This window comes from Corvus cornix, chromosome 2 (genome assembly GCF_000738735.6).
Source record: "Corvus cornix cornix isolate S_Up_H32 chromosome 2, ASM73873v5, whole genome shotgun sequence".
Lineage (NCBI taxonomy): Eukaryota > Metazoa > Chordata > Aves > Passeriformes > Corvidae > Corvus > Corvus cornix.
Window position 1 is genome coordinate 107,086,519 of NC_046333.1, and position 25,226 is coordinate 107,111,744.

General features: G+C 38.3%; 2 protein-coding genes across 2 annotated transcripts; both read left to right on the plus strand.

Annotated features, from left to right (window-relative positions):
* On the plus strand, positions 1–13,486 carry IMPACT (impact RWD domain protein). Its single transcript, XM_010396396.4, has 11 exons — positions 1–139; positions 963–1,091; positions 1,820–1,872; positions 2,158–2,220; positions 4,323–4,408; positions 5,990–6,118; positions 6,409–6,503; positions 8,723–8,796; positions 10,320–10,410; positions 12,354–12,488; positions 12,737–13,486. Exons 1-11 carry the CDS (start codon positions 104–106, stop codon positions 12,806–12,808), a joined length of 963 nt encoding a protein of 320 aa, XP_010394698.2. The 5' UTR covers positions 1–103; the 3' UTR covers positions 12,809–13,486.
* Positions 13,487–15,318: 1,832 nt separating this feature from the next.
* LOC104687319 (histamine H3 receptor-like) lies at positions 15,319–22,946 on the plus strand. Its single transcript, XM_010396395.4, is given in 5 exon segments — positions 15,319–16,371; positions 18,908–19,074; positions 21,632–21,818; positions 21,821–21,901; positions 21,904–22,946. Coding segments are annotated over 5 exon segments (1,242 nt in total). The 5' UTR covers positions 15,319–16,082; the 3' UTR covers positions 22,422–22,946.
* The last annotated feature ends 2,280 nt before the right edge of the window (positions 22,947–25,226 follow it).

Sequence of the window (25,226 nt, forward strand, 5' to 3'; positions counted from 1 at the left end):
GCGTCACCCCACGGCTGCGCACACGGCCCGGCGCCGGGCTGCTCCCTGGGCTTTTCCCTCCTTCTCCTTCTCCTTCCCTTCCTCCTCTATCCCTCGGGTCCCGATGGCGGCGAGTGACACGGAAAGGGCCCAGCAGCAGGTGAGCGGCGGAGGGGGCGAGGGGGCTGCGGGGAAATCGGTGACTTCAGGGAGCTCCTGGTGAACCCCGGCCCCTGAGCGGCTCCGTGCCCGCTGTGGCTCTGCACCGCCGAGCCAATTCAGGTGTTTCACTTCTAGGTGGAAGGCACTTCTCCGGTTTTTCTTTATAGAATTTGCTGAATATCCGCTCTTCCTCAGGAAGAGCTTAGTGCCAAACCCTTGGGGTCTTTCTCCTGCGGGGGTCCCACCTAGCCAGGAGCTGCACCGATTGGGAGCTGCAGGGAACGTGTTGGCATCTCCTCCCTGTCATTTTGCTCACCTGGTCACTGCTGAGAATGACAGGATTGTCCTCAGAAATTCAAAAACGTCTGTGTGTGAGAACTGAGCGAAGGCTACTTACAAAATCACAGAGTCAATTTTGTTGGAAAATATCTCTGAGATCATCGAATCCACCCTGTGGCCGAACACCCCACCAAGTCAACTAGACCACGGCACTAAGTGCAGCGTCCAGTCTTTCCTTAAAAGCCTCTGGGCACTCCACCACCCCCCTGGGCAGTCCATTCCACTATCTAATCACCCCTTCTGTGAAGAAACTCTTCCTAATCTCCAGCCTAAACCTCCCCTGGTGCACCTTAAGTCCTGTGAGTCAGGACTGGATCCCTAGTACTTATGGCCTTCCAGTGCAGTGAATCTGGTCACATCTGTTGATAACTTGTAGAAGAGCAAGACTTTAAAAAGATGAAAAGATGATTGGCACACAAAGTTGTGTGGGCTTTATTGGGGGGGGGGGTATTTACTTTTGCTTTTTTTTGTTTTTTTCTTAGATTGATGAAATTGAAGCTCTTTCGTCAATCTATGGTGATGATTGGTGTGTTGTTGATGAAGATGAAAAAATCTATTGCATTAAGATTAGTGACTGTCTGGATCAACCAAAATGGACCCTCTGTTTGCAGGTATAGTGGTGGGAAGAAGTTTAACTAAGTTTTGCAGTTGGACTGATGCAGGTGAAACGCTTTAAATATGGTTTATTATCAACTCACATGCATTAGGAAGCTTGTGGATTGGAGTCTGTGATAAGACTTTTCAGTGATTGTTCCTGTAAAACATTGGTGTGCTTGTGATATATTCAGTGGTTGCGTATCCTAATTCCACACCTGAGCAAAGCACTTCAGTGTATTTCACCAAAGACTGATTTCTGAAATATTTTTTACATCGACTTTGTGCCTCAGTGAATCTGCTGCATTTGCTTCTAGATTTGCTTTCTGGAAAGTGTTGAGACAAAACGAAGTTTGGATTAACTTAATTGATCCAACTCCTTACTTTATGTTTTCAGAACTGGAAGCAATAAGTTACTTAGCATAAGAAACATTGAAATGTCTACTTAGGGAAGTCCAGTGCCACTTACTTAAGTCCAGTAATCATGTGTGCAGCTTTTTTCAATTTTTTTCTGTACTTTATTTTGCATCTGTATAAATTGCCCCATGAAACATTTTTGTATGCATTACCATTATTGGAATTTAAAATGCAAATATTCGGTTGTTGTTATTCTGTGACAACATACCCAAGTGTTTTCTTCATTTGTAACATGAATTGTAGTCCTAGTGCTTGACATCAGAGTCCTTCAGTAAAGCTTAGCAAGCTGAGGGTAGTCCAATGAATACATACCCTGAATTTCTTTCAGGTGATTTTGCCTCCAGGATATCCAACTGCAGAGCCACCTATTTATCAACTAAAGTAGGTGAAGTTTTCTGCAAACGTTTGTGTTTTCTGAATTGACACTGTTAATTGTTTATCTGTAAGTGGAAGTTTAGTTAAAATGCTTCTTGAATTAAAGTACACTGGGAATGGGGGATGTTTCCAGCAAGGATATTCTATTCTGTATCTTGCTTTTTCCAAGATGTTTACAGCTAGAATCTTTATGGTTGGCAAAGTTATATTTTCAAGGTGTTCACCACATTTACTTGGGAATGTTGGAAGCAGCATATAGCACAATTTTCATTGCATTTCTTTTCATTCTAGTGCCCCTTGGCTTCGAGGACAGGATTATACAGAACTAGCAAATAGCTTGGAAGAAATATATGTGTAAGTCCAAGACTGTGGAATAAAGTAAAAGGAGACAATGTATTTTCAGTTTCTATCTATTCTGCACTTGAATGTTGAAACACAGGATGTGAAAACATTTTGTTGTGTCTATGAGCGTAAGTGGCATACCAGTTTTTCTTAAAAGCTAAGGGATAAGTAGGTTTTAAAATAAACACATGCAGAATCTATTAACTGGAATCTGGAGCATCGTGGACTGTTTATTATCACAGTGTGCAGCTAACAACAAGGCATAATGAAAGCATAACAGCATTTAGAAATACTCAAATTACATGATTTTGAATTGCTGTGAAAGTGGGATAGAAAATATAGTAATTTTATATGGTTTATTTATTTCTTTCAGATCCCAAAGATAATATAAAATAAATGGGGGGAAAAAAAAAAGTACAGTCTTGCCCTAGATACTGAAATCTGAGCATCTTGCATAAGAGATGTTTTTTTAACGCCATAAGGAAGAGAGCACTTAGCTTGCATAAGGGTTTTTTACTTTGATTAACTGGGTTTCTTAGCTAATTAAGCAACAGCTCATTTAAGCAAGGAAAATTTAATTTGAAGTGTTAAAAATGCACAAGGATTTTAAGTGAAAAGTTCTGTGTGATCACATTCACTACAGTTGTTCAGTGGAGCAAAAAGGACAGAGGTTGTCCTTAATGCTGTCCAGATTCAAAGGATCTGATGGAGTCTCTACCACAGGTAGAGCTGCTGTAGGGGGTTATTTAAAGACCTGAGCATCCAGCACAAGTTGGCATGTGAGGGCTCTGAGCATGGTTCTTTTTTTGTTCTCCCCTCTGCAGTCCCGTAGGCTGTTGAATTGTACTAGTTCAGTCCCTTGCAGCTCCCTTCTGTCTGTATCAGCTGCTGTTCAGAGCCCTCGCTGGTCTGCTCTCACTTTGTTAGTTCCTCAGGAAGTGAATGTATTTGGGCCTTTATATGTCATTTTAGATTGTTGAAAAACCTGGAGTAGTCACTGATGTGCACAGTATTTGTGAAAGCCTTTTATCTATTCAATGTCTGCATGGTTGTCAGATGAACAGAGATACTCTGCATCATTCACATTGTATTTGACCAGGTTTCTAGTCCCTAGGGATCTAAGTTGTGAAGGTCTGCAGTCTAAACCAATGTGAACTATACTGTCAATTGCTATGGAAAAAATGGATCACTACAGATCACAAGTCTGTTTTGGGAGACACGAAGTGTAATTTACAACTCTTCAGAAACCGTAATTGGGTGATGACTGGACAAATTGCTATTTACTTTCATAAAGCAGGGAAATTTTATTCCTTTTATAATCTTTTCCATTCCATCACTAAAAAAATGTCTTCAGGTATTAAAGCAGTGCTTCGATACAATAAGCACTGTGAAATCATGGTGTTGATTTGTTCTGGAGTCTGTCTGGATTTTGCAGTCAGAGCTACAAGTTCATGAAATCCTTATTTTTGCTTGAATATTTTTCTTAAAATATGTATGTTTATTTGAATTTGATTGTTTCCACAGCCCTGCTGTATACGTTAAGCAAAGTTTAAAGATGTAATTTGTTACTTACCTGGTGTCCAGATGGTGGCAGTAAGAATAAAATTAATGAGAAACCATGAGATATCTACAGCCCTAAATCTTTCGTTTTGTTTCTTAGACAAACAGGCACAGTTTATAACCGTTACAACCATTTGAAACGTGTTTTGAGTTGTTTGGGTCCTGCTGCACAAAAAGGAAGCATTCCTTAACTCCTAACATGCATATATAAAACGTGCTCATCCCATCCTCCCCCAGTACCCTAATACACACCTGTGCCCCCTGAGGGACGCCTACTAGACCTAAATCTTTATCTCCCTGTGCTATAGCACTGCCTGTTACCCAAACTGTAGTGTTTCATTCCAGTGCTCCACTGACCTGCCATCATAGTCCACCAATATGTGTTTCACCCAGTGAGCTACTGAGACAGAACTCTACACAAGCCTGCCTAAGCTCTTTATCTCTCTAGCTTATGTTATATTTCTGTGTGTCTGAAATCTGTATGTTATTTGATGTACTTTCCAAGTGAAATCTGTAGAAGTGATTCTTCATTTACCATGAGTTTTTACTTCCAGACAGAACCTTGGTGAAAGTATATTGTATTTATGGGTGGAGAAGATACGAGAAGTTCTCATACAAAAGGCACAGTCTTCAGATCCAGGTACTTCAGCAAATACTTGGGGTTTTCATTTTCCTTCTTGTTCCACTGCAAAGTAAGATTTCATACAAGTTAGCTTATGCCCACTTTTGAATTGGATCTAAATATCAGGAAACAGTCTCCAGTGTCATGGCTTACTGTTTTACAGTGGTAGTGTGCCTTTTAAAAAAGCAGTAGGGAAAAGAAGGTGTAGGTGGCCTGTGAACAAAGTCCTCAGTTTTCTCAGGAATGCAGTTACTTGTATGAAAGGACAGTGCTGCCCACAGGTGCATTATGCATTATTCTTCAAATGAATAATTCATACCAGTAATTAACTTCTGGTGTTGAGTGCCCTGTTGGAGGATTGGGATTCAAGAGAAGATAAACTTCAGTGGAATATGCTGACAAATGACCAAGTATTCCATCATTTTACTTTTTCATCCTTCCATTCATTCTACTGTATTGGGATGAGAAGTACATCATCAGTAGAGCTGCAGTGATTCTTCTGCTGTTACTCTTACAGAGTTTGTGTAAATTCACAGTTGTTCTTTCAAAAAATGGTGGGGGGGTGGTTTGTACATTAACATGCTAAATTGCTATGAAATGTGTCAGTGACATGCATGCATGCACATATGGCAAAAGGAAACAGAACTACTTTTCTCTGTCGGGTTTTATCTTAGTCCTGTGAGAAATAAAAGTCTGAAGAGAAAAAACCTCATTTTCAGTGTTGTTCTACGGTAAGGTCCAGTCTTAGTCTTTCCATAAACTGTGCATTTTGTTGCTACATCACAGACACTGGAGAAGTCATTTTTCACTACTGTGACTAAAGGAGTGGACACTGAGAAGTGAAAATTTTACTGACAGTATTGGAAGTTTGGGTATTTTGACCACAACCTTATGGCTTCCATTTTTGAACATGCTTTATCACCCCTCTGTTTTTTGTGGAAAATACATATAAGCACATCATAGGCCCTCTAAATAGGAATCAAACTGTGGTATATTAATTTGGCTCTAAATCCAGATGTCAGAATCGTGTATATTTCCTCCTTTGTTATTGACTATTACTTTTTGGATGTTCTATGCATGAAGGAAAACAGGATTTTGGGAATCCCAGAATACTTGAAGCATGTTGAGAGGGATGTTTCAAGTCTAATGATTTTATAACCTCATGAAGTAGCATTGAGCAGCAGTTCTACGTTTTTCCCTGGATGACCATTAAATGACTGTAGTTTTTGTGAAGCAGCAGCTTAATTTGATTGCTAAATTCAGATAAAAGGTAGCATCTTGACTGTTTAATGGAAATAGTAAACATGATTGTTCTTTTTTTTTCTTAGAAATACTGTTAGTATTGAAACAGAAGATCTTATGGAAGGATCCCATAGTATGAGTATTTTATTTTTAATTCTCAGGAAGTTTTAAGTTAATACTGGGCTGAGTACTTTGGGTTTTGTTGTAATTAATGTTACTATTCTCCATTTAAAAATTCTTAATGTCAAACTGTTTTTAACTGAAAAGCCAGAGACTTTTGAGAAAAAGTGTTTGAAATTTTGTTTTGCTTGTCTTGCAAAAAATGTGTAATAAATTCTACTACTTGTATCTTAATAGAACCAGATATTAAGAAAACCACTGAAGAAGTTGATGAAGATGATGGAGATGATTTTCTCTTAGACTATCAGCCCGTTCAGGAAGATCAAAGTAAAATGTTAAATTACATGACATCTGAAAGTCAGGAAGGTAAAAAATATGCTCTTGTTAATTCTGTTGAAATAATTTAAAAGAGGCCTGAAGATTCTGCTTTTCTACTCAGCTTTAGAGTAAATCTAGTGACAATAGAATTATAATAAAGTTTAATAACAGTGATTAAAAAATGTAACATGCTTTTGGTGGGTTTGTCTGTTATTTTCTGTACTTCCCTTTAACAAGTCCCTTTTTTTAAAGTTGAGGCATTCTTTACTTTTATAGCCACTTTCATTGTTTCTGTACTCTTAAAAGAAAAGAAACACTCTCTTGTTTGTGACCCACAGATGAAGAACTGCCACCCATACATCATGGAAACCCAATCACAGATCGAAGGAGCACTTTCCAAGCACATCTGGCTCCAGTGGTGACAACCAGACAAGTTAGTAGAGATCAGTTCTTCTCCTTTTGCCTTTACTGAAATACTTGGAATTTTCCAAATATGTTGGTCTGTCTGTTCTGTGCATCTTTCTGTGCTAATATTTTCCGAGTAGTTACTGGTGTCTTGCTTTCACTGTCAGCTGAATCATTCTAGATAACAGCTCTGCAATGCTTCCTGCTATTCTTCACCACTATGTGCATTAGATGAAAGAGAATAAGAACACTGTTATTTGACTTCAGGATGTTGGCAGGTTTATCATAACATATTTGGAAGTTTCTGAGTCTATCATGTGTTAGCTGGAAAAGGAATTAAAATGGGTTTATAAGTGTTTTCCCTCCTTCAGAAAGGAATTCTGTTGAAAAACACACTTGGATTGTGCATAAGTAAATCTTTATCATGACCTAATTGAGAGGGGTTTGGAGCTTCTTTTGTACATCACTTTCCATCTGTTACCATCAGCCTCCTTTGGTCATCCCTGTTTAGTGAGGAAACTACTGTTCTTTTTTTTCATTAACTCAAGAGTTAAACCTTGAGAGGATTTTTCTCTTTCTTTTTGTGCAATTTTAGGTTTTGTTTTAAGAATTTTTGGTAAGGGATTTTGTCAAGTGCTTCTTGAAGTTCCAGGTAAGCTAGGTCTACTACATGCTCAGTAACTATGAAAAAACATTGACATATTGACAGGGTTTTTGGCTGATTTCTGTGTAAAAAAGCTGTAACGTTTGAAGCTGTTGGTGTTTTTTTTGTTTTGTTTTTTTCTTCCCCCTCAGTAGTTTGCTTAGTATGGACATAAGAATTGGTCTCTGAATCCTAGCATCCCTTCTGGAGCACTTGAACCTTTCAAGTTCACATAGACTGTACATTTGTTTGGGTTTTTGTGTATGTAGGAACAATCTTGCTCACAAATCATGATAAAAGCATTTTGAAATGAAAAAGATATGTTAAGCCAATGATTCGCATTTCTTCCCTTTCTAAAGCAGCAGAGGTCATTTATATATATTAAAGAATCACTTAAAGAAGGTACAGCTGTAGCACAAAAATGAATCTTGAAAGTATGTTTTTAGGAATCTGGTAGCTGGCAAATAAGTAGTGTCAAAGGTGATGATCGTTTCATATGACTTGTGCTTTAAGTCCATGTATTGAAACTTACTGTTTCAACTTACTGTCCATGTATATGAAAGTGTATTAAGAAGTACAAGTTGTCTTCCTTCAGCATTCAAAGTAAGGAGAAGACAGATGTCTGAAGCAATATTCTCCATTAATAATAGGATTTTTTTCATTGAGGTATCTTTTATTTGAGGTGATTCTTGTCGGTTGAATTTCTTCAAGAAGAATTGAAAATAGCACAGTATAGCTAGGGCAGATATTTAATATATCTATTGATTACTCCTCTGAGACATTGGTTTTTGCAGGGAAGGTAATTTACTTGCCAGGCATGTTTTCCCAGACTTCTGCAATTTCAGTAATGCTTTATATTATGTACAATAATGATGTCTTAATCAAAAGCTCTTTTTTTTGCTAGACCCTTGGAACGGGTTGAACAATTGCTAGCATGTTTACTTAGAAACATATGATGAACTGATACTGATAAATGTTTTGAATTTGGTACTTCTTAAGAGCAAAGAGATAGACATGGGAATATCTGTTTTCTGGGAAGTACTGACACTTTCAGACCGCTAATAGGACATTTTCTGGTTTTACTGTTCTTTCTGTGAAGTGGAAGCTGTGAAAAAAAGCATGTTTGAGGGAAAAGGAAAAGCTTGAAATGTAGTAGGGCTTTCTAAACATAATGTTTTTGTGAAATAACTAAAAGCAGTGTGTAGTGGGAATATGTATGTCAAGTTGTGTTCTATTCCAGCTTAACTTATTATTAGAAGAGTAGGCAGGTGCAATTGATACTTAATACTGACTAAAAATATTTTCCAGATCTGTCCCTTGTTTAATAAAGCAATTTGACCCTTCTACATCTTGAGCAATAGTATGAATGTACACAATGTAGAAATTCAAGGGACAGGCTGTTTTCAGTATCCCAGAAAAATTGTTTAAAGCAAGTATGAGAGTACTGAGAAGCTGGTTTTTGAGTTATCATACTGAACATTTTATGTCAAAGCATGATACTGTTTCATGGTAGTGCTAGGGAAATGGTTTTTTAGCAGTGGTATTGAGAGGGATGTATGAAATCACTGTTACAAAAGGAGGGTTTTTTCTGTTGTTTTCTGTAGGTAAAAAGAGTTCTTGAAAAATTATATGAGAACAAGAAAATTGCAAGTGCTACCCACAACATATATGCATACAGGTGAGATACAAACAGTGATTTTTTTTTTTTTTTAGTGTTCTTTGATGGATGAGTGCAGGACATAATAAAGAAATTCCTTCCTACTAAATTTCCTTGCTGTTAAAAGAAATTCCTTGCTTTAGAGAGTAGGTTTCTTGTTTGTATGGTAAATGTTGCAGGTGTTATTTTGAATTTGAGGTCAATACAGTAGGAAAGAAGAATGTGAAGCAGCATTAGGAATAGAAAAAAAAAGTGGATTTGAACATGTGTTGGTATACTTTGTGTAGTATGTCTGAGCATGGAAATGTTACATCATCCTGAACTAAATGTGTTTTCACTTGGGTGAAGTAACTTCTTTTTCCCCCCCCCAACCTTATATTTAGAAATAGCTGAAAATGTTCAATTGAAATAAGAGTCGAATCAGAAAGCCTGATGCAGACATCTGGCATACGAAGTTTCAGCTGAAATACAAGAAACTTCAGGGATTATGAGAACCAGGTAAAATTGAGTTTGGCAGTCATCTGCTTCTGGCAACTTTTGTGAACATAGCTTATGTGAAATGAATTGGTCACAGTCCAGATGCCAGTGTAGGTTTTCTGAGGAATGTGGCAGTAAAAGGGAGCCCTTTGATTACTGAAGGAACCAGTCATCTGAAAAAGCACGTACAGGTGCTGATCCATTCATGCCCATCCTGGTGTGATCCTAATGAAACATGAAATGAGAGCAAGTGAAAGCTTATTTTACCAAAAAGTAAAAGCTTCTACCTAAGTTAGAAGTTTCGGTAAAGAGGGCATTTCTGTTCTTACAGATGATGATCTGGCTTCTTTCACTCTTATTATCCAAATCCACTTGGAAAAAATAAAAAGGAACAAGCACATACTTACTGCTTCCTCTTTGTCATATAATAGTAGAAGCCTCTTTCTCATTGTGTCACCTGTAACTAAGTTCAGAACTTAGGAAATAAGTTGGTAACAAACCAACTTATTGCTCAGTAGACCTCTAAGCATTACTTCTGGAAGATTAGACCTGGGCAGCTGACCTTTTTATGAAACAATACACCCAAAAGTTTACTGCAGTGCCTCCTGAGGAGGGAGATGACATGGAGAATCCAAAGGCAAATTTCAGTAATAGTTTCATGTTGCTGCTGAAATACAGACCTAATTAATTATTCATAATGTTTTTGTCCAAGTTCTTCCAGCTTCTAGGTTTATACCATAATTTGAATCTGTGTCTGATGGAGTTGGTTTCAGCTAGATGTAATAATTAGGCTAAAAGCCTGGGTATTTTTCTGTTTAGGGACTTTAAACTGGAGTTTACCTGAAGTGGCTAAAGTCTGTGTAAAAGCTTCTCAAAACTTATCCTACTGTACAGATAAACATTTGTGGTTTACCCTATGCCTCATCCTGTTTTCATGTAAATGTCTGTGGTAGAGAATTAGAACTGATACACATGTGTATGAAAGATCTGAGACTTTATTAATCATGTAGAAATGTTAGTTGATTGACATTTTAAAATCCATTTTATGTTTTTTTTTTCTTGTATAGAATATACTGTGAAGATAAGCAGACATTCCTACAGGATTGTGAAGATGATGGAGAGACAGCAGCAGGTGGCCGTCTTCTCCATCTCATGCAGGTTGTAGAAATTAATCTTTGACTTCTGGAAATCTTGAATTGAAATTGATTTTAAAAATCACTACAATGTAAATAAGCTTGTAGAAGATTTTTTAAACTTTTGTTCTGCTAATAGCCAGCCAGATGATTGCTTTCTCAAGGTGAAAGGAGAAACACAGACTGTAGCACTTACAAGTCTCGGAGCACAGAAATGAGTAATGTTTCATAGGTGGCAAGGATAGTTTGAATGGGTTAAAAGAGAACTAAGCTTTAATTCCTATGCTTCCTGTGTGGTGTAAGGTACACAGAAAATGAAGACTGGGAGGGCTGACTGTCAGAAAATAACAGCTGACCTGGGCACAACCTTCATGTGGTTTCCTCGAGTAGGCGTAATAAAAAGACACCGATATATGAACTTGCAGAGTAGAACTTCAAATACAAAAGGAGTGAAAGAGTTGTTTTGATCATTTAGTCTGTTTTGTTGTGCTATTTCCTGTTCTGGGTCCTTAGCCCTCATACTCGCATATATTTTAGTCTTCAAGGGTTGAAATAATACTTGGCTACTAAATGTGAGTTGAGATGGATAAATTTTGGTTCGAGCTGCAAGCCCTCGTAAAACCGTAATTAAAATAGCACAGCTACAGGGGACAGCTGGGTACATCTTAATGCTGTGCCTCAGGTCACTTAGCTGTGTAAGCAGACAATATATTTCTTTTTATTTTATATTGATGTCCTCTTTACAACAGGAACTTTATTTTCCTGTCCATTTCTTGCTTGAATGTTCTTTTGCTTAGTATGTTGCACTCTTATTCCTGGAGGCTCTCCTCCACCCACCAAGCTTCCTTTTTTTTTTTTCTGAAAAAAATATAATTGATGGAAACATTCTGACATTTTTAATTTTGAACTTTTTCAAACTTCCTAAATAACTCAAACCAGACTTGGGAAGGTTGAATAAATAAACAAGCTTAGGTTATGCAATATATGCTAGTATATATGCTAAGTGTGAAAACATTATTGCTCTGAAAATAATGCAAAGAAACAATTTGGCAGTTACTGTACTTCAGTTTGTTCTGAGCTTATCAGCTTTTCTTCAGCATGTTAATATGTGCTTTTGAAACTTGTCTAGGCACTTATTATTCCATAAAAATCCTGTTTAGAAAGTGACATAACAATCCTCTTTCAAATATGAATGTGTGATAGAGATCAGAAAAATCAGCCATAGGAAAAGATTGTAATAGTTTATAGGCTGATTTCTAGATGTTCATAGATCTTGCAGTTTTTTTGTTTTGAGCTCTTATGACATATGGTTATGAAAATAAGGTGATTTAAAACATTTATTGTAGCTGAACTTACCAGGTTTTTTGGGGGTTTTTTTGCAACAGAAATTAATCTTTTTTCAGATAAGTCCAGCATTTCAAGATAGCACTTTCTAGTTACAAGAAACTATATTTTAGATTAGTACCATCCTGTTTACTGTCAGCAGTTGTTACATACAGATTTTATGGCAAATACATAAATGTAGAGTAGAAAATGCCTGTCATAGAACATGCCCCCAGTCCTTCTCATTTTAAAATTCTAAGAATATTTCTGTTTTCACAAACAATGATTGACTCTCCTAATAGTATTGTTCAAATTAGTCAGACACCTGTTTGTTCTCCTTAACAGAGATGATTAATGGTTGTTGACATGCACATGTTAACAGTACTAGCTTATGGCATTTTATTTATCCATATGTACGATGCCTGTGGCCTGGCCTAGCCTTATCCACCAACACTTCCAAAAATGTAAATAGACAATCAGCTTCATGACAGAGTAATAATTGATCATACCAAAGAATAAGAAATGTAACTCAGTAATTTTTTTGAATACAAGATAGTAGACCCTTTTTACGTTTCATATTGGTGTCAGCAGTAAACCAGGTTCAATTAAAAGATAACAGCTTTTATTGCTTTCTTTTATTCACAGATTTTGAATGTCCACAACGTGTTGGTTGTGGTGTCGCGCTGGTATGGAGGTATTCTCTTGGGACCGGATCGTTTCAAACATATAAACAACTGTGCAAGAAACGTCCTTGTGGAATACAACTATGTACCATCAATGGTATGTTCTGCCCTTAGAATGAAGGCATTTGCATGTGAACTTCTGTCAGTTTCCACCTTTAGATGAAGGCAGAAGAAAAGTAATACAAACTGTGTGAATGGATAAACATTATACAAGTCAAAATTTTCCTAAATCCCAATGACCTATGAATACTATTCATATTAAAAATAATTCTCATGGGTGACCTTGGGAGAATACTTGTGGTTTACAAGAATATTTTTTAAATTTTGAAATGCTTTTCATTTCAGGAAGAATCATCTAGACAAGCCGGAAGGAGCAAAAAGATAAGGAAGGACAACAAGAAGAGAACAGAACACTAATTTATTTTTAAAAAACTTCAAAAGATTATTTTGCACATATTTATATGAAAAGAAAACCTGGACCCTATTGCCTTATCTGATAGAATGGACATGTTGTATACAGAAGAGAGTTCAGTAAAGCCATAGATACATTTTCATCTCATTTTGTGAATTCTTCTGTTGTTCTGAAGTAGAGCTTAGACACGAGCTTTCTGTTTCTTACACATTTGAGCTCCTTGTTATGAGGACAGTGCAGCATCTGGAACCGTTGCTCCATCCCACCCCTTCCCACCAAACAACAGTTGACTAATTGAAAATGTGAATTTCTCATCTTCTCCATTCCTGGATTCAAATACCTGTCTTGTATTAGTAACTGAATTCTCCTGTTTGTTGTGCTGAGAGTGGGACTAGAGTCATTCATACACCAGGTCGCTTAAAAAGTTTTAGATGCTCTTGTGAAAGGAAAGAATGGGGTTGAGTGCTGTGTTTGGAGTGCCTGGTCCTGCTCTGGATCAGATGTTAGATAGGACCTGCTTGGTGGCATAAGACTGAACATGGGCAGTGAACTAAGAAATGTGATGGAACCACTACAAAATTTCTTAGATAATTGTTCTGTGACAACTGACACTGTAAGAGCCTGCTGAAAAGATGAGAATTTCGTGTTGCATAATTAAAGGAACTGGTGAAATAGACCATACAGTCAGTGAGCAGAATGAATCCTCTGTCCTTTAAAATGTCTGGAAGCGGACCATCAAAGCGGAAATGCATTTTTATTTTCACACAGTTTCTTTCTGAGAGAGCATGAGGTGCTGTGTAACTGTCTTGTGGACACTTTTGGTTAGAGAAGTTACTCTTCCTATTTTTGTTTGCAGGCATTTCCTAAGTTTAAACTTCCTTTATTCTAAGAAAAGATACAACAAGGGAAAGAGATGACAAAAATGTCTGAAAACAACTCTTAACTTTTTTAATTCTGCTGGGTCGTTAATTTTAATGTTGAACTGAAGCAGCAGTTTTAACCATTTTTGTTATCAGATACTATAAGGTTTTAAGACATACTGCCCACTTGTGGAAGAGTTACAAATTTCATTATCTGGCAAAAGAAAAAAAGAAAAGATGCATTATGGAATTAATTTATACCCAAAGTACAATTGCCTGTAATAAAAATATGTCAATGAAGAATCAAACATTACCAGGAAAAGGTGAATAGTGCCTTTTGTCTTTCTGGCTGCTCCGTTGTCATATCTTTTTATTTTACTGTTTTTGCTTTGTTATTCTGAAAATCAATCAGGAGTATAGCTGAAAACAGGTTAGCTATTACAGCATTAGAGTTTCCTACAAGGTAGTATCAGAATGATTTTTTTGGTTTTTGTGTTTCAAATGACCAGACCAAGAGTTTATATCTGCTCTCTGATTGGGGTACTTTGTTAGCTGAGTACCTTCTGAAGAGCTGCTTGGTGGTTTCACTATCAAATACTTCCTCTAAATGTCCTACATGCATCTGGAAATCTTCCAGATGACTGAAATAATACAAGTCACATTTTTAAAAGCCTAACTTTTAAAAGTGAAGATAATTGTCTTTCTTACATCAGCATACCAATTCTGGACTGTTAGTAATTTCTTCATATTGTTTGTAGTTCAGGGTGGTGTTTCTACTGTTTAGTATGTGTCCTTCCTTAATGTGGGGGAAAGAAGGAAGGGAGAGAAAGATGGGACATTTACTTATGAATCCTTGCTATTCATTTATTGCCTAGCATGTCTATTTCAGTGAAAAATGAAGGCAGTCTAGTAGCTACTGTAATATTTTTCTAGCTAGATGTGTTCTAGATTGGTTTAATCATAGTCAGCCACGCACAAAAAATTCCGCTAAAAGCTCACGAAGTGGTCTCGTATCGAACTTCATATGTGTAGATGCTTTGTGACACACAGGCTTTTGAAGCTTGGTGTGGAAGAGTTGGATATTTAAGATTCCAAGAAATCAAGTTAGATTAAAGATCCAATAAAAAATTTTGAGGGAGGGAGAGGGAGTACAATTAGGCAGCTATATACTCCTGGAAAGCAAGAGTGTGGCAAGGTCAGCTGGCTCTCATGAAAAAAAGTGAAACTGCTGAACTTCATCTTGAGGCTTCAGTATGGCTACCAGAAGAAAGGCTACTGGTATTAGTAATTGTGCCATAGTGTGTTTTCTGCAGTACCTGGACATGAAATAAAGCTTAAACCAGTGATGGACATACATGCTGTGAAGATATTTGCATGGATAATAAAGTTTTGCATTTTTGTACTACTGCCATTCAAACATTCAGTAAAAGCACTTGGCAAATGCTAATGAATTTTTCCCACAGCAGAGGCAAATACATGGCAGCCAGCGTTTTCCAGATTTAAGTATCTAAAATTAGACACCAAAGTGTTTTTAGAACCCATAATAAAAATGATTGAATTTTTACAACTGTAGAATACTCACAGCTCTCTGCAAGTGGCTTCATTACTCATACAAAATACAAGCATTTGTGGAAGACAAAAGCCTCATCCTGTTAAAGTTAATTGCCAAGCTCTCATTCTCATTCAGGGAGTCTGTATTTAGTTCCTTGGTTCTGGGGCAACAGCAGCTGGTGCTGTATCACTGAGGCTGCTGCTAAGATTTTTAAAACTGATTCCAGTGGGAGTTTTGAACTGATCTCTGAGGGTTGGGCCATTACAGGTTAACTGCTCTGGTAAGTAATTGTATTTATGCTTATTTACATCATATCAGTTTTCAGCCCCATAGTCCACAAAAAGGAGAACAGCAGCAACAACAAAGTTGACCATGCATTTGTCAGCAAAAAATATATTACAGTAGAGAGGGACCAAAGGCTTGCTGAATTGCAACAATGTCAGATAAACAAGGATGAAATTAAAAAGTAGTTTATATTCTCATTAAGATATGTACACAGGATTAAGAAGCAAAATTTAGAAGAAGTTGTATATAATGCTAGCAAGCAAAACACATCAGGAAGGGAGGGAGGAAAGCAAGAGTGAACCTCAAATCAGCCCTCCTGACCTCCACAGATAAGAATCGGGTTGCTTAAAGAAGAACTTGCATTTTAAAATATGAGCTTGAAAAAACTGCATATTTCTTAACCAGAACTCTGCTAGAGCTACGCATGCTTTAACAACTCTTAAGAAAACTAGATTGATCTAGCATCAAAAGTTTTTAATTTTTTCCCGTCCTGAGGCAATTTTTTTTTGGATGCTTACTGGATGTTTCACTCATCCTATTTTAACTCTTTATGAATCTCAGCCTTTTGGATAACTTTGCCAGATGCAACTTCCTTCCCAGACTGACCTGACCTGGATACCCACCATGCACAACAGCACGGCCGAAGCTCTGCACGCGGCTGCAACGCGTAACGAGACGTGGCCCAGCCAGTCGCCGAGCTCCGAGTTCTCACTGGGCGTGCTGGTGCTGCTGGCTTTCCTCATGGTGTTGCTGTCGCTGGTGACCATCCTTGGGAACATCCTGGTGATCCTTGCTTTCATTATGGACAGAAACCTCAGGCATCGGAGTAACTATTTCTTTCTGAATCTTGCTGTTTCTGACTTTGCAGTGGGTAAGTCACAGGTGTGGAGCCTCGTGCTAATTGTGTTGTAGGAGTCTTAGGAGCAGCAATGGTGTTTGTTTTCTGTGTGTTTTCTTCTGAGAGAACTATTTTGCAGCTGTGTCTGGGGGTAGGATCAGGAGTGGTGGAAGCTGCATGAAGTATTTCAGCAGCCTATGATTTTTCAGAAAAAAAAGGATGCTTTGTTAGTTAAGCAGGTAATGTTTAATGCTTCAGGATAAAATACTACTGTGGGAATTTTATGGAATAACAAAGAATGGTGGGAGTTGTTTGTGAAGAGTTTTGGCTGAAATCTAGATAGTCAAATCAAATACAGCCTATATTGTCTGACAGATCTTGCATACATGGCCAATATCTTCTATTTCAGTCTGCTGTCACACAATACAGATCATCATCTGACGTTTGTGACTAAATAATGACAAATAGTACTTTTAGACGTTTTGCTGTACATGCTCTATCTAGGGTAATACCTTGGGAATATGTGTTTGTATAGGTAAATAAAAATTACAAATCAAGCAATTTCTAAGAAGTTTGATGCTACATGTATATTTATACATAGGGACACAGTTTGGAAACTTGTACTGAGAAGAAGTACGATTGAAACACGAGTGTGATACTCGGAGACTGATGTATTGCAATATTCTTTGAAGTGTTGGCTGTCTGCTAAAAGCTTTGGTTAAATTATTGAGTGTGTAAAAGGATGGTTTTAAATAGTTGTGGCTATTTAATGAAATCTGTATTCTGACTTATATCACTTTTTTTTTTTTTTTTATGTACATATTTAAGAAGTATACTGAAAGAACAAAAGAAACTTTTCTTTTAGTTTATTGCCAGTGCCAGCAATTCTGTCAGGGGCACAACTTCTAACAGTCCTATCCTTGTGATGTCCAGATCTCCTTGTATAATGTTTTGATCTCTTCCTCTGTATGTTTGATGTCTTCTTCCAGCTTATTTCTGCCTTGTTGTGCTGCAGAGCTCTTGCTGCCTGCTCTCCATTTACAGTGCACTGGAAAAAAACAGAGCAGTGAGCGGAAAACCAGTGGACAAACTGGTGTTCTCTCATTGACTCACAATCTAGTGTCATGCTGAACAAATACCAGCATCTAGCTGAGAAGTATGAGGTAAATAACATTCTCTGTCAAAGAAGGAAGTACAGCTTGCTTGTCATTACCTACTTTCCATAATTTTTTGTTTTGTGGTATTATGTTTATCTGAATGTCTAGATTTATTCATAAATTTGGTTAAAAGCTTTGCCTTTGCCTTAGTTTGACTTTAGAGTCAAACTGATTTGTATTTTTTTAGCTATATAATTTAGATTTGGGGTATGCCTAAATTATCCTTACTTTCTTCTTGATCTAAATTGCTAAAAGCCTGCAAGTCATTTGCTTATTCTTTTAACATATCTAACCTATCTGATTTTGACATTCAGCAACCTTTGCTTTGTCTCCATGCTTCTGGACCTATAGCTGCGTTTGAATAGAGATCTCTTGATTTGTAGTAGAGGGAGAACAACAGGAACTGCAAGATTTGTATGGAAATGCAAACTCTCAAGATACTCGGTTACAGTAATACACACACTATTATGTAGTAAATCTAAAGTTGAAACCACAGCTTTCTTCCTGATGTGGATGTTAAAATCAATAATGTTTTGCTCAAAGACCAAGTGCCAATTGCTCTGTAAATGCAGTGATTCCGTTTTGTTGCAGTGTCGATGCTGTTCACTGCATTTCTGCATCCCAGCTGACTGCGCCGTTAGCTCTTCAGCCTCCCAAGGCTGCACTGGGGCTCAGTAGGGTGATCACCTCAAAATCCATTAAAATGAGGTCATGTTGGCACTTTCACAACGTTTGGATTTAGCAGCCTATATTTAGGTAGCCATGGGTGCAGCTGGGTCACTCGTGTGTTCCCACAGTCTGGTGAGTTCCCATAGATAGTATCCTATCAGCTTGCCACTGAAAAGTGGTTGTTATCAAGGTTTATGATGAGAAGAAGTGTTAGGCTGGGTGTATTTAACTGTGCTGTTCTTGTCAGCCTTTTGATCATACAGTTTTAAAAATTAGTCTGGAACTCGTATTTCTACCAGAATTTACTTCTGGAACACTTTCAGACACATATGCTTCTAAGAGGATAAAAGCATGGCAACTGGGTAATTTATTGTAGAAAACAGTGAATTACATGGAGGGAAAGATGTTTTTGTTTGTTTTAATTTCAGCAGATAACACAGAATAGTGTTTACTTCAGTAGCTAAAGCAGTCAACTGCTCCTTCCTTTGGCAGGTGGTGTTAATTGGAGAAGTAACAATGATACATAATAAACATGATGCACCTTCCAGAGAGGTATTAATTTTAAGAACATTACTAGTACCTAGTTTTTAGTAAATGTTATTTGGTTGCAGGATAATACAAAGCCTTTCATGTGGGAATTCCAGTCAATATGAATCATGCTTTGATCAGATACTGCAGAAATGTTTCTCTGCTCTCATGTAGTGCAGTGCTGGCTGACGTGTGTGTTCGGTTTCTTTTCACAGGTGCATTCTGCATGCCCTTGTACATCCCTTATGCCCTGACAGGGACATGGCACTTGGGAAGAAGCCTGTGCAAGCTCTGGCTGGTTATGGACTATCTTCTGTGCACAGCTTCAGTGTTTAACATTGTCCTTATCAGCTACGACCGTTTCCTGTCAGTTACAAAAGCTGTAAGAATAACATTTCTATTTATTGCTTTATATATATTGAGATTTCTATAAAACTCAAGAGTGTTTCACAGTTAGCACTTTAAGCTAAATGGTGCTTTGTTGTTGGTACCATACTTTAATGGAGAAATGGTGATGGTTCAATGTTGCATTGGGACTTAGAGATAGGACATTGCCTTGCCTATGACCTCAATGTTACCCTCGTGCCACCTGCACTAGAAATTATTGAATTACACTACACAGGAGATGGGAAGGTCAAGGTGGGAAAGGGACAGCAGGCATGTGGAGCATTTGGGCTTTGGCCATTCGAAGTGGTGGTGGTCATGAAAACTAGGTTGAGTCAAGGATGTGCTAAGGCTTGGATAAATTTTCTAAGAAGAGGGTATGGAGAGACATGAGATGGACTGAGTGAAGATCAGATGAGGATCTGAATTACCACAGGGGGTGATTGACATGTGCTGACAATGAGCAGTTGAGTGGCAACTGATCCCTTGAAGCAAAAAGAAGAATATGTGGAGAGGTAAGAGATGTTTCTTGAGTGTTGTCATTCTTCTGTTTCAGAGGATATCCAAGGACTCAAGTAATAAATACGATCATTCACCATTTCTAAGCTCTAATTGGTGTTTGGTCATAGAATTGTAGAATGGTTTGGATTGGAAGAGACCTTAAAGATTATCTGGTTCCAACCCCCTGCTGTGGGCAGGGACACCTTCCATTAGACCAAGTTGCTCAGCGCTCCATCCAGCCTGGCCTTGAACACATCCAGGGATGGGAGCACCCACAGCTTCTCTGGGCAACCTGTTCCAGTGCCTCACCACCCTCACAGTAAAGAATTTCTTCCTAATACCTGATCTAAACCTACTCTCTTTTGGTTTAAGACCATTGCCCCTTGTCCTGTCTCTACTTGCCCTTCAGGTCCTGGAAGGCTGCAGTCAGGTCACCGCAAAGCCTTCTCTTCTTTCAGGGTCTGTTTGCTTGAATGACATGTTTCATATTAGATTGGTAGGTTCTCATTTGGGAAGTGCTGATACGATGCCTAATCACTTTCCCTTCTTCCCCAGTGGTGTGGTTTTACAGTTGGATTTTGCTGGTTTGTTGTTTTTGTTTGTTTTTTTTTTAAAGCTGAACAGTAAGTTCAGAGTCCCTATATCTAAGACATTAATGAAGCTGCAGAGCTTAGAATGTGAGAAATGTAAATTGAAAGGACTCCTGTAACCCAGCTGAGATCCATGTTCTTATTCAATTGCTGTTGGTCTTCTTTAACATGATCACATTCTGGTTTTCTTCTTTAGGTTATTAGGAAGGAGTGAGTCCAGGAATGTGTAACAGGGCTGTTGTCCAAAGAAAAGACACCATGCTTCCTCACAGACTTGGGATCAACCTCTGCCTCTGCTGCAAACCTAGCCTGTGGCCAGGGTCCAGTCACTCCAGATGGAACAATCTGTGAAGCTGTGCCCAGCTTCCTGTTTTCTGCCTCTAAACTGAGCTGCCTGTGGTCTTGCACAGGGTGGCAAATTCATTACTGCAGACCTGGAGCTGTGCACAGAGCTAATATGGTGCTTTAAGATATAGAGGAGTCTGAATCTTTAGGTTACAGATATTTAAAGCAGAGAATCCAAACCAATGTGTATAACCCTGCACTACTGCTGTGATACTTGCTGGTGAAATAGGGACAATGTCCTTTGTTTGGTGTGTGGCTGTGAAGGTGCCATTCATTACTCTCTGTGTAGCATGCAGGTGCTCTGCTAATAGGAATAGGAAGCTGATGAGGAAGGCAGCAGTTCTGAGGAAAGCCTGAGATGCCAAATGTTGAACAGTACAGAGGAAATAAAAATATCCAGCTTTATCATCAACTTAGCAACTTTTGTGCTATGAAAGATGCAGGGGAACAAGAGTATGGCTGGGCTGTTACAGGGTGGGCTTAGCTCTTGTATTTCCTAACTTTGGATGATTTTATTTTAATTCTTAATATCCTGTCTGGCTAGACATGAAAATCTTTAAATTTAATATTTAATATTAAAATAGAGTGATTCAAAAAGGCAGGGGATGTTATAGTATACGTCTGGGATAGATTTTTCTGCTATGGCAAGAGGAAACAGTATGAAAAATTACATTGTCTGGTGTTTGCAGTCTCACATGGCAACCTGTCTAATATAGAAGGCTTCTACTTTTGCTGGGCATGTAGGAACTCCCACAGCTGCTTTCGCTCTCTGCTGAGCCTGGGCTGATGTATCATAAACCTATTCCTTACCAATTCCTTATTGCTACTTTACTGTGTGGTGGAAACAAGCTATCTCCTTTCATACCATGAAGCCAAGTGATAGTTTAGCCATCATAATTTCTGCTTCTCTCCTATCCCGAATATTAAAATAAATCACAGAGCTACAGTGTATAGAGAACAAGACTAGCAGTTTTTCAGAACCTTACATAGTGAAGATGTCCTAGGTGTCTGGGGAGATACAGAACAAATATTACATTTGGCTTGATTTTGTATGGGCTTTTTTGACATAATTTTTCCAAAATGTTATCTGAATATGTGACACATCCTTTTTGCTCGCAGGTATCTTACAGAGCCCGGCAGGGAATAACATCCAGCCCTGCCATCAAGATGGTGGCCATCTGGGTCTTTGCCTTCCTGCTCTACTGCCCAGCCATCCTGCTTTGGGAGCACGTGGCCGGACACAGCGTGGTAGCGGCGGATCAGTGCTACGCCGAGTTCTTTGACAACTGGTACTTCCTGCTGTGTGCATCACCCTGGAGTTCTTTGTGCCGCTGCTCTTGGTGACCTACTTCAACATGCACATCTTCCACAACATCCAGAGGCGCCAGCGCGTGGCAGCGTGCAGGACTGTGAGCCTCCAAGGAGGAGCAGCTTATCCTGGAGGTTTTGTGGCTTGCCGAGGCCAGGGGCTTCATCTTCATCAGAAGCAGAGGACAGTGTTTCATCACTGTCGAGGTCATGGAGACCAGCAGTGGTGGCTAATGGTCCATCTCGAACAGAAACCAGTTCTACAGCTCTCAAAAGGAACTTTTCTGCTTCTTTCTGTTCAAGCACTGGATCAAAACTGCAGCGGGACAAGAAAATAGCAAAGTCTCTTGCCATAATTGTATGTGTGTTTACCATTTGCTGGGCCCCATACTCTTTATTAATGATTATCCGTGGGGCCTGCCAAGGAAAGTGCATCCATAGCTCCCTGTATGAAGCAACTTTTTGGCTTTTGTGGATCAATTCCTCTTTGAACCCATTTCTTTACCCTCTCTGTCATTTGCGGTTTCGAATGGCTTTTCTGAAAATATTATGTCCCAAAAAGTTTGCGACATTGAGATCTGGTAACACACCTTCTTCTTAGAGAGGTGATATAAATGTCTTACAGATAAGGTTCCTCTGTTATTTAGTGGTGCCTTTTCATATGTGTCATCAGCATACACAGAGAAAAAACCCATTTGTTTACTAATGACATTGGTTAAGAGTGCAGCAGAGTTATGTAGTTGCCCTGATATTGCTAATTTTCAGGATCTCATTTTTGGTGTTGCTGGTATGATGCCAGATTAATTACCATCTAGTACATTGAAATGAATAACAAACTTTGCTGGATGTCCTCTTGGTTTGTGGGTGTGTGTATATTTTTTCCTTCTTTTTTTTCCCCCCTTTGTTTAATATATAGAGCTGGCACTGTGAAATAACTCTTCTATCGCTATCTCCATAGAGTTACTGAAGGGAGATACCTGCTCATGTATGTGTTGAAGTAAAATTTATGTCCTATTTGTGAACCTAAAGCTATCAGTGAAGAAGCAATTCTGCTATATTTTTAAAAGGTTGTAAAAGTACTCATAGAAGCAGTATATTTTCATTTAATAAACTATTATGAAGACAAGAGAGTGCCCTCTCCTTCTTATAATCCCCACAGTGAGCAAAATGCAAGTGAATGGACTGCCTAACCTGCCATATCTGTCCTTTTCAAATTTTAATGTAGTTCCTACCAGGTGTTGCAGGACACAGTATGTGCAAGTTGGTAATTCTGAATGATTTTCAGAGAATCAAATTTTCCTTGGTAAGAGAATTTTGAGATTGGTTATCCAAATAGTCACAGACATAAATGGTTGTTAGTCTTTTCACCCATACTGTTTTTTCACCTGACAGTGGCTGCCTCTTTGGTCACGCTTAAATGACATTTAGTGCCAGATCTGTGCACTATGTGATTGCCTAAAAGATAGGCCAGGCTTGGGCACATGATCACATTCCTGTTGAATTAGCAGAGCAAGCAATGCTAACTTCATACTGGATTTATGATTTTGACTGGCTGTGCAAGAATAGACAATAGCCTCTCCAGTGTAAAGCTTTGCAAGTGCAAAGATATTCTATCAAAATGTCTGGAACAAATTTGATTTGACAGAGTGATTTTTATACTAGATCAGTTCTTTGTGTCCTGTTGCTGTGACATTATACAGATTTTCTCTTCCTCAGAACAAGTATCAAAATGGATTTTTTCTACTGGGGAGCAAGGGCCATATTCACTGCTTGAGAATGGGGTTTTCAGAGGTCTGGAAGCTGACACAGAGATGTCTTAAGCAGCTCTTAACAAACAAAGCAGTTGAATACCCAGTGCTGAAAGGAGTGAGTAGATGTGTTGGAGAAAGCAGTGGAGCTTGATTGCACCCCATCCCATGTGCCAAACTTTCTTACCATGTATTGAGTATTGCAACTCACCCAGAAGGCTTTCATGGATGGGTAAGTGAGAGTCACTGGCTACATTTTTTTCTCTCCTTTTTTGTGATTTTATTCCTCTTTGTTTATAAATATGAAAATGTATAAAATAAGGAAAGAGAAATCTGATGCACAGAACAATGAAGAGCAGCAGTTAATTAAATAGTTTTGATCTAATTTGAAATTGGTTGTAGAAGTGTTGCCATAACACTTGTGTTGCAAACACAATTCAAATGCATGGAAGCAGCTTAATTATAGCACAAAATTTGATGGCTTTGAAGAGCTAGAATGTCTTTCTGTTCAGAGGTCTGGAACTGAAGACTCCTCTTCAGCTTCTCAGTTTATGAGTCAGCTTCTTTCTCTTCAGGCTATGGGTCAGTTTTCACACTGGAAGATTATCTTCCACTGTTCATTCTCGCTATGCTTCCTTGCCTCACATGGTTAGTGTTACGGATTGTGAGCCTGATTGGTAAGAGAGATGCAGCTTCAGGAGGAGGTCATTGATTCAGCACAGTTGTTATTGCTGTCATGAGCTGTGGTGCTGGCAGAGACTTTGTGAGGTTTTTTTCCCGTGATGCTTAAAAAATCTAAACACACAGAGTTAAAACATTTATAGAATAGCTGTACTAAGCATCTGTTAAATAGAGAAAGTGAAGGTAGGCCCGAGATAGAAATGTATTTGAGTCGTCTGCTTTTCTATCCCTATGCTTGTAGTATAAAAATTTAGTTTGCATTTTGTGCTTAAAGATGTGTTGTTTATTTTGGAAATAATTGACTAGATAAACTGAGTCCACTTTTTGCAGTGCTGGAAAACTAGTTTGTCAGGGAATTTGCCAGGCAGCACAATCTGCAGCGAATTTGAAACAATATACCATGGTGAAGCTACTAGAGATCAGTGTTTTTTAGAGTTTGTTTTACACACACAGTGTTCAAACTGTTTTCTCACACCACTCCTGTGTATTAGAAAAATTTGTTGTATTTTTCTAATTGTTGAAAACTTTGCTTAGTGCTCCCAGGGTAAGTCAAGCACTGGGTTACTGTGCCCACAGCTTTAAAACTGTCTTGGTCAGGGTGGCATCATAAATATTCTCCCTTGTAAATCACAAATCAGACAGTTTTCAGGCTTATGGTAAAATATCTATTCAGCTTTTGTTCTTATGCCCTGACTCAAATGGATGTTTCTTGCCAAAGGGTTTTCTCACCCAGGTCTCTCTATCCAGTCACTCATCCATTTCACCAATTCATGTCCTTGAATTTTCTTCTGTCTTTGCAGATGTTCAATAGGCCTCATAAATACATGGTGACAGTATGACTTTGTGAGCTTCAACTCAAGCCACACCAGTTTTTTCTACTTTGACTCTCAGATTAAAAAAAAAGCTCTCAACAAATAAAAAATACATGTTGGAAGAAATTTTGTTATCTTTCGTTTGTTTATTTCTGGAACAAATAT

Excerpts from the sequence above, each read along its gene's own strand:
- IMPACT (XM_010396396.4), top strand. The coding sequence starts at position 104 with ATGGCGGCGAGTGACACGGAAAGGGCCCAGCAGCAG. Across the intron at positions 140-962 it reads CGGAAAGGGCCCAGCAGCAG|ATTGATGAAATTGAAGCTCT; the intron begins GTGAGCGGCGGA and ends TTTTTTTCTTAG. Across the intron at positions 1,873-2,157 it reads CCACCTATTTATCAACTAAA|TGCCCCTTGGCTTCGAGGAC; the intron begins GTAGGTGAAGTT and ends TTTTCATTCTAG.